At 40.9% G+C, this 18,233-nt stretch overlaps 1 protein-coding gene and 1 long non-coding RNA gene across 3 annotated transcripts in view; one reads left to right on the top strand and one right to left on the bottom strand.

The window, feature by feature from the left end:
• Positions 1 to 3,851: 3,851 nt before the first annotated feature.
• Positions 3,852 to 9,605, bottom strand: LOC121573531. Of its 2 annotated transcripts, none has more exons than XR_006002065.2 (4): positions 9,266 to 9,605; positions 8,706 to 8,752; positions 8,337 to 8,485; positions 3,852 to 6,101 (listed from the first exon to the last, which is right to left on the bottom strand). It is a non-coding gene; the product is annotated as an uncharacterized LOC121573531 (long non-coding RNA). The 2 variants fall into 2 exon arrangements; XR_006002066.2 differs by having other exon boundaries at positions 8,337 to 8,463.
• A 1,622-nt stretch (positions 9,606 to 11,227) lies between these two features.
• LOC121573532 (flotillin-2a-like) overlaps positions 11,228 to 18,233 on the top strand; it is a 53,473-nt gene continuing 46,467 nt past the window's right edge. The window contains 1 exon segment of the mRNA XM_041885594.2: positions 11,228 to 11,451. Coding sequence (XP_041741528.2) covers positions 11,403 to 11,451 — 49 coding nt within the window. The 5' untranslated portion in view covers positions 11,228 to 11,402.

Below are 18,233 nucleotides of genomic sequence, written 5' to 3'. Positions count from 1 at the left end.
CAAGGGGGAGGTGTGGTGTGAGTAGTAGATATGTACCAGTACAGGGGGATAGGCCAACAAGTGATATGTTTCAGTAAGATTGGATTTTTAGAATTTATAGCAATGGTTATTAATTGTACTGCAGGGATGGAATGTAAGTCGAAGAAAATTGAGGTTCTGGTGGCAGCTGCAGAGAGGTATTTGGGTCAGTGGCGGTTCTAGACACATTTTACTAGGGGGGCCAAGGAGGGGCCAGTGTTTAATCAGGGGGGCACACATAAAAAAACTGGCAACACATGATATTCAAAGATTATAAACTTTATTTTACTTTAAAATCATATGACATTTATTATAACACGTATTTTGTACAAGAGTGCAGATGCAAGAGAGATAGTGCCATAAAAATGAAAAAATTAATAAATTTAAAAAAATTAAAAAGTACAGGGTACAAATACAGGGTTCATATTCAATGTGAACAAAACTCCAGGATACAACAAAGGGTACAACAATGTGCCATTTCCTATTTATGGAAGCCCCACTACTGTGGACAGTTGATTCCACATTTTGTTTTAAGAAAGAAAACTTTCTGAGTGATTTATAAACAAAACACACTACCCTGTATCCATTTAGGTAAAATAAACCAAATCAGAAAAGAAATTCAATTCAAAGAGGCTTTACTAGCATGACCATATTGACATACAGTATTGCTAAAGCACATAAACAGGGAAACGTGTTACACATTAACATCCAGTAGTCCAATAGGATGCAGACAATAAACATTAAGTTAACATTCGTTTAAAAGCAACAATCATGTCAACACAATGTAGCAATATGAACAACACTGATGGATATCAGCAACAACATGAAAACAAGAATATTACAGGTGTCTGTGTGTGTGTGTGTGTGTGTCTGTGTCTTTGTGTACTTCACTGTCAGTTGATGAGCAGGTGTACAAAAAAGGCTTTACAACATATATGGGCAAGTCCATTTAGGACAGCACATTTCCACCATAGTTCACATTAGGAAAAAATTACAGCATGAATGCTCACTAAACAAACATATACTACATATACCTTTTTATACACATTTTTTTTCAGTAATTTTTTAAGAGTGAAAGGGAAGTAAGCAATCGCTCATCATAGGATCATACATATTTCAGTTACAATATTAGTTACAATATTAGTGTTAGTTAGATCATCATGTCAAAGCTGGACCTGCAAAGTCTGAACGACACAAGTGTGCAATGATTGGAGTTATTTTGTTTCTTTATTTTTTTGCTTTGCTTGTTTTCAAAAGGAAAAATCATAGTTGGTAAAAAATAAAATAAACTTTCGTTGAAAGGTATCACACTGTATAATTTACAAATATCTAAAGAGGTTTAGTGGATGCCATAAAACATCTGTGGAGCTTGAAGATTTGTAGTACATAGATGTTTGGCAGAGATAATTCAAAAGAATAAAATCATAAACTCTATCTATCTACCTTAAGAGGAGAGAGAGAGAGAGAGAGAGAGAGAGAGAGAGAGAGAGAGAGAGAGAGAGAGAGAGAGAGAGAGAGAGAGAGAGAGAGAGAGAGAGAGAGAGAGAGAGAGAGAGAGAGAGAGAGAGAGAGAGAGAGAGAGAGAGAGAGAGAGAGAGAGAAGTGTTTCCTTAGAGCAGTACATGCAGCAATCACTTAATGGAGTGATGTCATAATGGGCCACAAAACTTTGGGGATGTGGATGGAAAGTTACAGGCAGGAGAGGGGAACCAACAGAAGCAGGTCTTGAGACATGAGTTTGCCCCTTTTTGAAAACCTCTTGAGAGAGGATTGGTGGGATATATATACATACATACAAACATATATACACTCTAGTAGTGTGTGGAACTACTGGTACTGTGAGGAAAAAAAGATAGATGATGTAAAATGAAAAATAAAACAAGCTTCAGCTTCTTAAGACACGGTGGGTTCATCTAAGTAGACACATGTAACTTCATGTGGACACCAGACTGTCTTTGTCTACACATCTAACTTCATATGGACCCCAGACCGTCTCTGTTTACACATGTAACTTCATATGGACACCAGACTCTTTGTCTACACATGTAACTTCATATGGGCACCAGACTGTCTCTGTCTACACATGTAACTTCATATGGACACCAGACGGTCTTTGTTTACACATTTAACTTCATATGGGCACCAGACTGTCTCTGTCTACACATGTAACTTCATATGGACACCAGACTGTCTTTGTTTACACATTTAACTTCATATGGGCACCAGACTGTCTCTGTCTACACATGTAACTTCATATGGACACCAGACTCTTTGTCTACACATCTAACTTCAAAATGACTTTATGTCCCTTCCTCGTTTCATGATAACTATTAGAAGAAGAAAAAACGTAGGGGCATGCATTACATTTTGTTACCTAACCATCCCTCCCTACTTAACACTGGCAGATAACCTGTTGATTACTTTACTAAAAATGTATTTGTTATCGCGATGCAACAGCCAAGACGGATGAAGTTACGTGGTTAACATCACAACATTGTGTAGACCTAGCAAGGATAGCCTACTAACATTTGGATATTTGCTTCTGCTTCGATGAGTTTGCTTAGATATGATTACATTTCTAAACAAATCGAGACCAGACATTTAAAAACTTGATTTGATTTATGTGTGAGGAACAAAAGGAACATGTAGGCTATGTGCAAGAACAACAAGTCACTTATGATATTAAATCGTTTTCTTACCTTCGACTCCTGCAAATCGTAGCTCCTCTCGCAAATAGTAGTTGCTGAGCTCTCATTCACCGAAGCAGCACCACACGTGGCAGGCAGGCAGATGGCAGGATACAGTTTTTGGGTGCGCCACTCTAATTTACCCGTGTAGAACGTTGCCGTGTAGAGCGTTGCATTAGTTCCGCTTTTGGCGCTCGCGTGTAAAATAGTTATAAATTCATAATTTTTTTTGGGGTCAGCACGGGGGGGCCACAGGGGTGGCCAGGGACATTTCCAGGGAGGCACGGGCCTCCCCCGGCCTCCGTGTAAAACCGCCACTGATTTGGGTGTGCTAGACTTGACATCAGAAGAGTTACAGGGAGTGTTAAGTGGTGATGTCCCATCATTTCAGGTTGAGGACATGAGGTAGGAATTAATATATTTAAAATAGTGGAGTAGGGTGGTGTTAATTATGAATTATATTTTTGAATTTGTGAGTGTAGTGTTAGATGGTAGGGTATTTCTTTATTGTATTTTTCAAGCAAAATTCAAGGGAGTTGTAGTCCAGTCTAGTAGGTGGCGGTAATGCAACAAATTGGATGACAACCGCCGTTAACCTCATCGAAGAAGAAGGCAGACAGCGTTGAAGGGTCGTCACAAAACAAAGAGTTGGATTTAGCTAACGTTAGAAGCTCACAGCCGATGCCAACACCAAGAGGGCAAATGACAAATACGGTGCCTAGCTAAGTAAGTTATTTTTCCTGCAAGGCAACTAGCTAGCTAACTTTAGTTTATCTACTGAAACCCATATTGTGTATTGCTGTCTAACATACTACTGTGTTACAGTGGGGGAAATCAAATAATTTTTCTGTTTGTTAACTTAGCTAGGTAGCTAGCCATATCTTGTATCTCAATTGTAAAACCTCGTCTCTTTTTAGTCATAGATATGTCTACTAAACAGCAAGCTACAACGTTAAAACCAGACACCTTAACCCTCCCGTTGTCCTAGGGTCAAAATGACCCGCCACTGTGTTGAACCAACTTTATTTAATTTTTATATTTTTTGGATCATTGGTGAGAAGGAGGCAGTGATACTTTCTTTAAAGTCTCACTGCCTCCTTCTCACAAATGATCCCAAAAATATAAAAATTAATAAAGTTGGTTCAACACAGTGGCGGGTCATTTTGACCCTAGGACAACGGGAGGGTTAAACTAGGTTTACCAGCAAACGTTAGGACATGAGTTGACTAGCTAGTAGCCTGGCGCCTGCTAATTCATGTGCCACGCCTCGCGTTTGTAACTTGTTAGCAAACGTGTAACATCAGCAACAGCAACTGTACATAATTTTACTAACTATGTAACATAATTGACGAGTGATGACATTGAAATGCATCCACAGTCACAATCATAACCAATCTCACAAAATTATAGGCAATTATAGGTATTCCAAACAGATGTAAATAACAGGTATTGTATATCCAGCTAGCTAGCTAAGTTTACTAGCAAACCGTGAGGAGAAAGAATAATACAACAATTTACTGTTGTAAATCTCTAAAACTGAAGCTGGTTTTACTATTTAAAAAAAATATTTGCCTAAGCATGCCTGATGGACATGGCTGTAGGTAGATACTGTATGCCACCTACCTAGGTACATTTGTCTGGTCACTGTGCGAAGGTTGAGGGTTATGCCATATGTCTTTCTATAATTAGGCTAGATATTGTTGTTAATATAATATCTGTGCACATGCATGCATGTTCAACTAGTGTACCCTAATGTTGATGTTATGCTGGCACAGTTCAACTGTCGTTCAAACTGTACAATAGAGTAATCTTTTTTTGTCTTACAGACAAGTGTGGTGCCTTCCAAAGAGTGGACTCTAGATAAAGAAACAGAATTCCTTTGCCTGCGTGTGTCATTGTAGCTGAACTGTATCCCTCTCAAGGGATTAGACCTAATGCTGGATTTCAAGCAGATGATTCATGAGGTGCTGAATGGCAGTGTGATCACGACAACACTCCTCCCACAGCTTTACAAGAATTCCCTGAACATTACTACACTGATCATACTGTATTTTTCTCTGTGAATGGCAATTTCATCATGATCACCAGTTCTCTTAACTACAGATTGTTACACCAGATGTGATTTAATCAAAGATTTTTGGTATCCATTACTGGGAGTTACATGATAGGGATGGTTTGTGTAGCACAGAGGATTTTCTACCAACCTTAGCTATGCTGTCTTCATCCTCGATTTGGAGAAACTGTCCATGTCCAGTTGCAGGGGGTCAGTTTGAATTGAGAAAATGCTCTGTTATTAAAATAAATACTTTTTTGGCTCCATTAAGTAATCCAACAATGTGTAAGCCGCCATCTTGTCTATTTCAAGTCTTCTCTCATTGATCAAGACCGGTCTTAGTCATCATGACATGCAACACTTTGGGGTGGACACCCACCTGTCTCGATCAATGAGAGAAGACTTGAAATAGACAAGATGTCGGCAAAAATCTTTGGGTAAATCACTATCTGGTGTAACAATCTGTAGCTACAGTTCTCTGCACTTGTGTCTCAGGTGTAGACACACTCGGACACACTGAACTGTACTACACTGTTCATTACAAAAATAAATGGTATCTTACTTTTACCATAACATTCTTGTTGAATACCCAGTTGTCTTGAGTTAGCGTAAAAGAGTACGCTCCACCGTATTTTAGATTTTGACAAAAACATTATTTGGATCTCTGAACGTCTAGCATTTGTTTGATGCTACAGAGCCATGTACAGCTTAGATAAATATCTTCTGTGAATCCATAAAGGCAGACAAATTTAAAAGATTGATAGAAAATATTCTACATCACGGCTCTCCAACCCTGTTCTTGGAGAGCTGTCGTCCTGTAGGTTTTCACTCCAACCCTAATCTAGCACACCTGAATTGTAATAATTGGTTGATAAGCTAAACCAGGTTAGTTACAACTGGGGTTGGAGAAAAACTACAGGAGGGTAGCTCTCCAGGAACCGGGTTGGAGACCCCTGTTCTACATGGTGTTATGCTGAGCCACACTGGCTGTGTTTACACAGGCAGTGCAATTCTGATCTTTTTTCCCACTAATTGGTCTTAATCGCATCAGATCTTTTTCAGAACTTATTGGTCAAAAGACTAATTAGTGAAAAAATTATCAGAATTGGGCTGACTGTGTAAATGCAGCCATAGTCCTTTATCCGGCATTTGGTACACTGGTAATGGTGTTCGGCATGGTGGGCTGGAGAAGCTGAGTCTCTTTGTGCTTATGGTGAATGGTCTTTTCCTGTCTTGTCTGCGCTGAACGGCCAGCTGGATAAGACTGCCGAAAGTGATGTAGGGATTCTTAACCACCAACTGTTTAGTCCTCTTGCATAAAATTTGCTGGTACTGCACGTCTCCTGGAAAGACATGGTTGTGGTGTTAGCATTTTACACTTTTTGTGGAAGGGACATAGGGCAACACGCCTTTGTTGGTAAAGGTGTCAACCAAATGGAAGCGGCTAGCATATTGTTTAAGGACATTAGGAGCTGCTTTTGAGAGGAAAGATCAGTCAACAAAGAGAATGGGCTTGGGGGGCTGAAGAAGGTGTGAAAAGTATTTTGAGGGCAGTTCTTATACAGTATGAATTGTGTATGGGGGATTGACGAGAAATGGCACCTCTCAATCGCTCTCATAACAGTGCTTAATTTCATGCCGCGAGAGGCACCTCTCAGATTTGACTTTGTTTGTTCCGGCACCTATTTGCCCGGATCCGGTACCTCTCACGGCATGATTTATTAATTGTTCACTGTTCGCACTGTAGACATTCTAATAAAAGCGATCAGCATTAAATCAAGTTGCCTCCTCGTTATTTCTCCCACCCCCCAGAAAGACCATCATGTAAAAGCACGGTAATCCTTCTGTGTAATCATCCTGCCACACTGATTCCAGACCTGCTCTCTTATTTGTACATAGAGGTTATGGGTAGGGCCGGTGGGGTAAGTAACTGATCTTGACACAGGTCTTGGTAGTGGTGGTCAGCTAGTGAAGAGGTCCCTACGTAATCACGTTACGTAGCCAAGGCTAATCGTCTCCCTACTGAATTTGAATCGTGGGAAAGCCAAATAAAAAATGGATAAGAAAAGGCAAATGAGTTTGATGACATTTTTCAAGTCCAAAAATCCAGAGAAAGATGGTCAATCGAACCCAGAACAAGTCAGATAACTGTCTGTGCCGGAGGAGAGGAGTGAGAGGCAAACTGTTCCTGAGGGCGATGCCTTAGCTAGCAGTGCTGCTAATCCCGCTAGTTCAGCATCACCACCGGCACCTCCACTAGCTAGTAGGCCTACTAGCGAGTTAGACTCAGTTGTAGAGGGAGACGGGGAGCTGGGAGGGGGGCAGTGCATCCACCGACGAGGTGCTCGAGCAGGTGCAATTTGCAGTTCAAGAACAAGCAAACGTATAACCCCTGGCTTGTCATACAGAATTAAAAGTTTGGCTGTACAACATGCAAAAAGGTAGGGAGCTTGGGTCTAGAAACGACTGGATGGATTAAACTAGCAAAAGAGTGGGTGGAATGTACAGTAAATTAACATCCTATGCCTCAGACGTAAAAAAACAAACTTGTTCAGTACTGTGAAGATAATCTGAATTGGTGCTTCATATTATCACATAGGCAGGAGGCCTATATATTCTTGTGTGTTCTGCTGTAGCCTACATTTACTTTATTTGAAGTTATATTCCGATATTTGTTCTGCTACATTGATGTCTTAAATTCTGTAATTCGGATCTTGTAAGCCCCACAGCTGAGTATGTGTGCATATGCATATGGCGGGTGTTCTGCAGTGTCGTCTAAAAATTGTTCCTGTACATTGATGTCTAGAAAATTAGGCTATAAGAAATTCGGACTTGTTTAAGCCCCGCAGCTATACTCAAGTATGTGGGCATACTGCAGTGACGTCTAAAATGCTTTGAATTAATCAGCACCTTGGAGAGTGCTGTCTGTTTCACCACCATAGACAGTAGGCTACTTGGCTGTTAACTCTGTCTGCTGCGCTGCCATGTTGTGTTTGACACTTTTTTTCAATGTGTTCCAGTACCTCAGAGCCCCCCTTGCATACATTTACATTTTAGTCATTTAGCAGACGCTCTTATCGAGAGCGACTTACAGTTAGTGAGTGCATACATAATTTTTTTATTTTTCATACTGGCCCCCCGTGGGAATTGAACCCACAACCCTGGCGTTGCAAACGCCATGCTCTACCAACTGAGCTACATCCCTGCCGGCCATTCCCTCCCCTACCCTGGACGACGCTGGGCCAATTGTGCGCCGCCCCATGGGTCTCCCGGTCACGGCCGGCTACGACAGAGCATACCCCCCCTCGCGCTCACTATGTGTTCCGGGACCTCCCGATTTACAAATTAAGCACTGTAAATACATTTACTGTCTAAGCACAACCCTGCACTACCAAAAACCCCTTCCTCATCTCAAGGTACTGTCTGTAAACCTCCCCAGCCCATTGACAGATCATTCTTGTCAATGGTAGCCCTTTGCAGGGGATTTTTGTAGACATGTCTTTGTATTGTGTTTTGTGAATCTACAGATAGAAGAATGAGGTAGTTGTGTCATTACTGTTATAGTCTTGATTTGATACCTTTTCGGTGTCCCTTGCTGGTTTCTGTCCTACAATCTTGTTGTCCTCCATAACCGCAAGGTGTGTCTGCTCCCTCATGCGCTTGTACTCAAAATGCCGCAGCTTTGGGGTATTTTTCAGCAGGCCACTGTGGAATGATGATAGATAACCTGAGTTTTACAAAGAGAAAAGGTCAAACGAGAAGAGGAGTAGACTAAATTGATTATATGGCCTGGAAAGTACTCTGTGGTCCTCAGGCTACCTCCAACCACCTGTAACCCCATAACACAAACCATACAAACACTACCCAATTCATGTTTATGCCATGCTTACTGTAAATTGAGCTACTGTATCTTAGCCGTCAGCTTGTAAATATTTTTGCCAACTTACCTTCACCTTGGGCAGAACTAGGGGTTGGAAGCACATGTTGCTACCATCTACAACAAAATACACAACAATACACAATTTAACCATGCCACTAATTGCATTGATCTCTATTAGATTGGCTAGCTTAGCACACCTAACATGGACATTTCAATATTGTCAGCTTGCTGTTAGCTAATTAGCTTCACTAAATTGGCAGCAAGATTGCTAGCCAGCTGAGAACTAACTAACCAACCATAGACGATGTATACATATTCATCATTGCTACCAACACACAGAGAGTGCGTTAGCTATATCGACAATTCTATTTTTAGTAACGGAGTGTTTTACAAACAAGGTTGGAATAACAGTAGATGGCTACCAGATTGAGCTACTCTTGTTTGATAACATTAGCTACCTAGCTTACGTTAGCTAACGTCATTCAAAGATAGAATGAACAAACATGTTTACTCTGCTGTTGAAGATAGCTACCAGTCTAGCAGTAACTACCATGGCATAGGCCCAAATTGATTGACAGTGTGTATACCAAAAAAGATAGCTATATGATTTAGCTAACATTAGGTTACCTCTAATCGAGAATCATCCGTTTTGTTGTGAAGGAAAAAATCGATGGTATCGCATCACTTCAGCCTGAAAATCCCTTTGATCATCTTTGGTCACTGTAAGGCGAATCATTCTTGATAGCCTCAGCCACTGGCAGCATCGGGGTAAATCTCTGGTAGGTAAAATTGTGAAAGAGAACTTATTTTCGCACTTGTTTGTAATTAGCACAGCCAGGTACAGAACACCACACATGCATGATGACAAACGTTAGTGAAAAACAAACATTGTCAAAATAAATCTTGCCTGCAGAAGTTCTGAGATTGCTGTGTGTTTGTTCGAAGTACACAATGCCATGTTTGTGGGCACGCCCCATCTCCTGTAACTTAGCGGGCGGTATCTGCATTCGCTATGAATGCCGGAATTTGTGGTTCACTATGAGCGGGCGAATAAACAGGAAGTCGAAACTTCCCAATTGTACCGGTGAAATTAAAATGTGCTACTTCTAGTTTGTGGTTTGGATAATTGTGATGTTTATGACAAAAACGTAATGTTGTTAATATATTAATGATTATATGCCATGGCAGAGCCAGGATGAAATTCCCCTTTAAGTATATTTAAAACCAAATACTTTTAGACTTTTACTCAAGTAGTATTTTACAGGGTAACTTTCACTTTTACTTGAGTCATTTTCTATTAAGGTATCTTTACTTGTAATCAAGTATGACAATTGGGTACTTTTTCCACCACTGCCTTTCCTACAGAGGAGTTTACAGGGTTTCAGGGCACTGTTTTCTATCTATACTGAACCAAAATATAAACACAACATGCAACAATTTCAAAGATTTGACTGAGGTACAGTTCATATAAGGAAATCAGTCAAATAAATAAATTAGGCCCTAATCTCTGGATTTCACATGACTTGACAGGGGCGCAGCCATGGGTGGGTCTTGGAGGGCATAGGCCTACCCACTGGGGAGCCAGGCCCAGCCAATTAGAATGAATTTTTCCCCACAAAAGGGGTTTATTACAGACAGAAATACTCCTCAGTTTCATCAGCTGTCCGGGTGGCTGGTCTCAGACGATCCCGCAGGTGAGAAGCCGGATGTGGAGGTCCTGGGCTGGCATGGTTACACGTGGTCTGCGGTTGTGAGGCCGGTTGGACGTACTGCCAAATTCTCTAAAACAAGCTGTTGGCAGAGAATGTAATGTTAATTTCCCCAGCACAAGGTGCATCTGTGTAATGATCATGATGTTTGATATGCCACACCTGTCAGGTGGATGGATTATCTTGACAAAGGATAAAATTCTCACTAACAGGGATGTAAACAAATTTGTGTACAAATTTGAGAGAAATAAGCTTTTTGTGTTTATGGAACATTTCTTTGATCTTTTATTTCAGCTCATGAAACATCGGACCAACATTTTACATGTTGTGTTTATATTTTTGTTCAGTATTGTATGCTTACTTACTTTAATGTGTATTTCATATTTCCTATTCTTATTTTTCGTGTTTTTTATTTTCTAGTGTTTTTTATTTTCTAGTAATACACTGTTATTGATTATTGCATTGTTGGGTTTGAGTTTGCAAGAAAGGCATTTCTCTGTACTTAAAACTTGAAACTTGAAGACTTGGACTCTATTAGTTGACCTGTCATGATATTTTGCTTGTTTGTTTTTTTGCTCTTGAAGCGCTTTGAGATTCTATGAAAAGCCCTATAGAAATGTAATGTATTATTGTATTACTTTTATAGCACTTATACTTATACCTATCCAATCCTCAGATCTACATGGAGTTCCTTGGGGGTAGTTTTACATATATTTTATGGAACAGAGATGTATGTTTCTTGGCGATGCACCATGCTGCCTTTTTGACATGACCGAGAGGCGCAGATTACTGTTACATTTGAGAAGGGCGGTCCTCCCTCACCGCTTTTGCCCTTTCAAGTCACGTGCCATTGACTGGTGCGCCGCGGCTCAGTATAATCGAATCCCCTCAGTGACGATAAAAAAAACAGTATAATAAAACCGGGGTTACGCAAATAGATTTGTAGGCCCGGCATGCACCTCTAACGTTTGTTTGTGGACCGCCATAATACCATAGAAGAAGAAGACTTGTATGAGACATACGCACTTGGTTTGGGATAAGCGTTTTGAAATAACATGGGTAATTGCCACACTGTTGGACCAAATGAGGCCCTTGTGGTTTCAGGTACGTAACGTTACATTCATCTTCAACTTTGTAAATACTCATTTAACGTGTAAGTTGTTACTTTCACCTGTTATTTACACAGTGATATGCACATTGCCGCAATGGATAACCTAATTGTGTCATTACGAATTCTGAAAATGTAGACAGTTATTCCTTTGACGTTAGCTAGCTAGCTAGATAGATATATTTTTTAACAGTTGCCGCGTTCAAAACAACTGGGAACTCGGGAAAAACGAGCTCGGACTGGGAAAAATCGATTTGAACGGTCATCCAACTCGGAATTCCAACTCGGGTCTCTTTCTAGAGCTCCGACTTTACGACCTGAATTATTTTTCCGAGTTCCCAGTTATTTTAAACGCGGCAGTTATCATGTGGTCTTCAGGAGTTCCTCAGGTCAGGAGCTGGGTGCGTAGGATGACATTTTTGTTGATTTGTAGATGCCACACTTCTCTGACACACCATATGATTGTAAACATCGCAATCACGTTGTTATGAGTAAGGGATGGTGTTAAATCAAGCCATTGATGCGCATTTCTAGGTTGGGGAAATAGGAACGTTGTGATTATGAATGACGTGCTCCGACCGTCTGTGATGTCAGGTCTATTACATTTGACATTTTAGCCATTTAGCAGGCGCTCTTACCCAGAGCGACTTACAGTTACCAATACATTCAGACCACAAATGTCATGCCAGATACACATAATGCAGATGAAATTTGGCCTGGTATGTTAAAGCCAAAGTGATTGCAACTAATATTACCCATGAAATACATATCAGTACATTTACATTTTAGTACAACTCTAAACGTATTATAGATAACTTTGGCTAACAAAAACAAGGACATATTTAATAGGTTTGAATAACTATGTTTGAGAGATATAGTCTAACGTAGAAAGATATGCTTTTTGCATCTGAAAATGTAATTTCTGGATACTAGACTTCCTGTAGCCTTCTATTTGCAATGTGGCAATATGAGAGAGTGGTTGTCATGACTCGTGACACATGTGAAACCTGAACAAACCAATGGAATTTGTGGAAGTATGCCTGATTGCTTTATCTCATCCATATGATTGAGTTGGAGACATTACAGATGTAGCGTGAGGTCTTTTTAAGGTCTGGAAACTGACTCAGTCTTTACAGACCCTGATCTGTAGCAGCACTGGAGAACTGCAATTAACTGGAAGTCATGTTGGTAAATGTAGTTGTGTGTATGCCTTGAAAGATTACAATGCCATTTTCAGGCAGTTTCAAGGACAGACCTCTGTCCACTAGGCTACATAAGTAGCTAGGCTATGTTATCTTGGTCTGTTGTAGAAAGTTACACAATAGATTAAATTAGGCATGATATCATAATCAACCCTTTTGATGCTCTTTTATTATTGAGACTGATAGTATGATTATTACCAATCACTCAGCAAAATCAGATTTTATTGTTTATGTAGGTTTGGTTAGAGAAGAAAGATAATCAGATTTGTACTCTTGTCATGTACAGATTGCAGTAGTTTGACTATGTGGTTTGTGGTGTAGCCTAGTGCAGTGCAAAGTCAATTGTTTTCACCATAACCTCTTTGAGAAACCAGTTTCCTGTCTATTTGAAATCAAATCAAATATTATTTGTCACATGTGCCGAATACATGTAGGTAGGGGTAAAGTTACTATGCAAAGATAATAAACGGCGAGTAGCAGCAGTGTGAAAACAAAAGCGGGGTCAATGTAAATAGTCCGGGTGGCCATTTTGATTAATTGTTCAGCAGTCTTATGGCTTGGGGGTAGAAGCTGTTAAGGAGCCTTTTGGACCTAGACTTGGTGCTCCGGTACCGCTTGCCGTGCAGTAGCAGAGAGAACAGTCTATGACTTGGATGACTGGAGTCTTTGACAATGTTTTGGGCCTTCCTCTGACACTGCCTAGTATATAGGTCCTGGATGGCAGGAAGCTTGGCCCCAGTGATGTACTGGGCCGTACGCACTACCCTCTGTAGCGCCTTACGGTCGGATGCCGAGCTATTGCCATACCAGGCGGTGATGCAACCGGTCAGGATGCTCTCGATGGTGCAGCTGTATAACTTTTTGAGGATCTGGGGACCCATGCCAAATCTTTTGTCTCTTGAGGGGGGAAAGGTGTTGTTGTGCCCTCTTCACAACTGTCTTGGTGTGTTTGGACCATGATAGTTTGTTGGTGATGTGGACAAGGAATTTGAAACTCTCGACCCGCTCCACTACAGTCCTGTCGATGTGAATGGGGGTGTGTTCGGCCCTACTTTTCCTGTAGTCCACGATCAGCTCCTTTGTTTTGCTCATGTTGAGGGAGAGGTTGTTGTCCTGGCACCACACTGCCAGGTCTCTGACCTCTTCCCAATAGGCTGTCTCATCGTTGTCGGTGATCAGGCCTACATTCATTACTACAGAATGAAAGAACAGCTCTTGGATTTTCCATTGTGTTGAAACTAGAAGGATGAGTCACTAGTTGACTATGAGAACCCAAATGTCAGGAAGAATGTTATGGTCACATGATCTACACTACAGTGACCCTTCACTTTTCCTTTAGTCACTAGATGACCATACAGCAACTGACAGAAGAGGTAATGTGCAAGCGAGCTGTTGAGAAAGTACACGAGCTGTCTTTGTAACTTTAGGGTTATGGTTTGGTTTAAGGTCAGGGGTTAGGTTTAGGGGGTTAAACTTAGGTTGAGGCACAGGACATCTTCTCTCATCCTCCATGGAATAACTGTCCATTATGAATAGACCACACACTAGTAGCACTAATGATTTTCTCTTTCTTGTGAATAAAAAATAGCAAAAAAAATTCTAGGAAACACAAAGGCCTAGCCATAGCGCATGAATCAACCAGGCATGAAGCGAGCCAACATGCGATGCCATGCTTTTTAAGGGGTAAATTCTCACTCATTCCCATGGTGGCCTCTAGTATGTGGAGTCTGTCTGGCATCTGAAGTATTCTGAGGGAAGCAGAGCAGCAGCTGTGCCTAAAGGTCAGTCACTCCACTCTATCACTGAAATAATCCATCCGTCCAGGGTCTGTTTCAGCATTGCTCCTCTCCACTTTGGAGCCCTGCATTAAGACGTCCATCTTGAAATATGGCCCACACCCCTTATAACAAAATGTCAGTATGCAATGAGTGCTAAATGGTACTGGAAGTCTCTGACAAGCAGGGAGGTGCTGGGCAAAATGTCCTAAAAAGTCATATATAGATTTTCACTATATATACAGTGCATTTGAAAGTATTCAGACCCCATGAATTTTTCCACATTTTGTTACGTTACAGCCATATTCTAAAATAGATTACATTGTTTTTATTCCTCATCAATCTACACACAATACCCCATAATGACGAAGCAAAAACAGGTTTTTAGAAAATGTTCCTAATGTATAAAGAAACAACATTTACATAAGTATTCAGACCCTTTACTCAGTACTTTGTTGAAGCACCTTAGGCAGCGATTATAGCCTCGAGTCTTCTTGGGTATGACGCTACAAGCTTGGCACACCTGTATTTGGGGAGTTTCTCCCATTCTTCTCTGCAGATCCTCTCAAGCTCTGTCAGGTTGGATGGGGAGCGTCGCTGCACAGATATTTTCAGATCTCTCCAGAGATGTTGGATCGGGTTCAAGTCCGGGCTCTGGCTGGGCCACTCAAGGACATTCAGAGACTTGTCCCGAAGCCACTCCTGCGTTGTCTTGGCTGTGTGCTTAGGGTCGTTGTCCTGTTGGAAGGTGAACCTTTGCCCCAGTCTGAGGTCCTGAGAGCTCTGGAGCAGGTTTTCATCAAGGATCTCTCTGTACTTTGCTCCATTCACAGCATGATGCTGCCACCACCATGCTTCACCGTAGGGATGGTGCCAGGTTTCCTCCAGACATGACACTTGGCATTCAGGCCAAAAAGTTCAATCTTGGTTTCATCAGACCAGAGAATCTTGTTTCTCACTGTCTGAGAGTCCTTTAGGTGCCTTTTGGCAAACTCCAAGCGGGTTGTCATGTGCCTTTTTACTGAGGAGTGGCTTCCGTCTGGCCACTCTACCATAAAGGCCTGATTGGTGGAGTGCTGCAGAGATGGTTGTTCTTCTGGAAGGTTCTCCCATCTCCACAGAGGAGCTTTGTCAGTGACCATCGGGTTCTCCCCCGATTGCACAGTTTGGCCGGGCGGCCAGCTCTAGAAAAAGTATTGATGGTTCCAAACTTCTTCCATTTAAGAGTGATTGAGGCCACTGTGTTCTTGGGGACCTTCAATGATGCAGACATTTGGACTCCAATCAAGTTGTAGAAACATCTCAAGGAGGATCAATGGAAACAGGATGCACCTGAGCTCAATTTCGAGTCTCATAGCAAAGGGTCTGAATACTTATGTAAATAAGGCATTTCTGTTTTTTTATTTCTTAATAAATTAGCAACAATGTCTAAACCTGTTTTCGCTTTGTCATTATGGGGTATTGTGTGTAGATTGATGGGAAAAACTATTTAATACATTTTAGAATAAAGCTGTAACTTAACAATGCGGGGAAGGGGTCTGAATACTTCCCGATTGCACTGTATTTGTTTTAGTTTAGTGTTAGAGAAAATTAGCACATTTTCGAAAGGTCTCTCTTGATCAAAATGTCTGCCCCCATCACTGTGAACGTCTCAGAGTTCTAGCTTGGCTTTCTGAACTCGTTAGGAACTCGCCTTTCATCTCATTCGTTTTGTCTGTCTGACAAACGGAAAGTGTATTTTGTTTAAAATCAATGAATTATTTTTAGATTTATAGCCATTAATCTATCTCTGAATGTAGTACCATGATGAAACCACTCTCTCTACAATGTTGTTGAGCCATCCTCAGTTTTCTCCTATCGCAGCCATTACACTCTGTAACTGTTTTAAAGTCACCATTGGCCTCATGGTGAAATCCTTGAGCGATTTCTTTCCTCCAGCAACTGAGTTAGGAAGGACGCCTGTATCTTTGGATGGTGTATCAATACACCCAGTCACTACAAAGTGTAATTAATAACTTCACCATGCTCAAAGGGATATTTAATGTCTGCTTTATCTTTTTTACCCATACAGATAATTGTATGTGTGGGGTTCAGAGATGAGGTAGTTATTCAAAAATCATGTTAAACACTATTATTGCACACAGAGTGAGTCCATGCAACTTAGGAAAACTAATTTTTACTCCTGAACGTATTTAGGCTTGCCGTAACAAAGGGGTTGAATACTTCTTGATTCAAGACATTTCAGCTTTTCATTTTTATTAATTTGTACAACTTTCAATAAACATCATTCCACTTTGACAAAATGGGGTAGTGTGTGTAGGCCGGTGACACAATCTCAATTTAATCCATTTTAAATGCAGGCTGTAACACAACAAAATGTGGAAAAAGTCAAGGGGTGTGAATACTTTCTGAAGGCACTGTAGGTAGCCTCTCTTTGAGCGGGATGCCCTTGCTGCTAAGATGTCATGCTATAGGCCTAATAGTAAGTTAGAGATTGTTTGCAGTCAAGACAAGCCAGCGTCTTCCCCTCCGCTCTTTCTCTCTCTCTGTGCGTGCGCGTGGACTAGAGGGTGTCGTGAAAGCTGGAAATGTCAACTGCCAGATAAATGCTTGACACTCTCTTAGATAGTACTGCTTGCTGTGAGTGTTTTAAACCTGCATCGGTAGTGTTTTATCAGAGCCAGAATACCTCAGATGAATTTACTATAAGGGTCGATTTCTCTCACACACACACACACACACACACACACACACACACACACAATAAAATGATTGAATCACACATAAATCATGTGAGAAACAGACATTTTATTAATGTGAAATGAAACCTTGTCCTCATGATCTGCAAGGAAGCTTCGAAAGTCTTGTGTTTATTCAAGAAAGTGCTAGGCTATTTATTTTGGTGGTGGGTTCATGCAAGGAATGACTATTTAATTTCCTCTCAGGTCTACAGTACCTTAGGCAAACTGCATTTCTTCAGATTTGGGAGGGATATTGCACATGCTTGTCTTGGTAGGTGAACAGACAACCTACCCCTGTTCCCTTGGCATGAAACATTTCTCTACAGTGTGCCCTATTGAATACGACCCTGGTTGCCCTTACAGCTGACAGTCATTCTCAACACTCCTCAACTGATACATTTGCTCCTTCTGAAAAGCAGCTATAATAGATGGGTGGGTTGTTTAGCAACAAACCCGATGTGTGCACAACCGTGGAGCAAAACAGGCGGAGTTAACTTAGAATCAAAAGATTGCTGACAACGTAGAAATTATATTTTCTCGACATTTTTATTGAAAACATCAATACGTTTGCACAATGACCACTTTTCTCTCAAATACATCGTTAGTTGTTTGTTAGCTAGCCAGCGAAATTTTAGCTATGTTAGCATAGACGTGACGAGTCAAAACATCTCAAAACAAGACATGGTATCAATAACAAGATACGAGCTGAAATGAGCCGCCTACGATTTCCCACATGGCAGTTTCTTGTCATAGTTTCTAGCTATCTGACTGTCCAGAATCATAACAACAGACTTCTGTCCCATCAACGCGCGTGCATCGTTTTCATGACGTCATCTAACTTGTCTATAGATTCTGCAGAATGGAGTGGCCAAATAATCCCCTTAATGTGATAGCTGTCTTTTATTAGTTTATTTACTCTTGGATAGACCTCATATCATAGCCTGTGGGGCCGACAACTAGTACCATTAAAACCCTTTTGATAACTGCCATTTGTTACCACAGTTGTGTTTTCCAGAACTTGATTTCTCATTTGGGTGTGAGCTAACTTTCCTGCAGTAGA

The sequence above is a fragment of the Coregonus clupeaformis genome, chromosome 9 (assembly GCF_020615455.1).
Source record: "Coregonus clupeaformis isolate EN_2021a chromosome 9, ASM2061545v1, whole genome shotgun sequence".
Classification (NCBI taxonomy): domain Eukaryota; kingdom Metazoa; phylum Chordata; class Actinopteri; order Salmoniformes; family Salmonidae; genus Coregonus; species Coregonus clupeaformis.
Note: the sequence above shows the minus strand (reverse complement) of the source record. Positions and strands in the feature narration are given on the sequence as shown.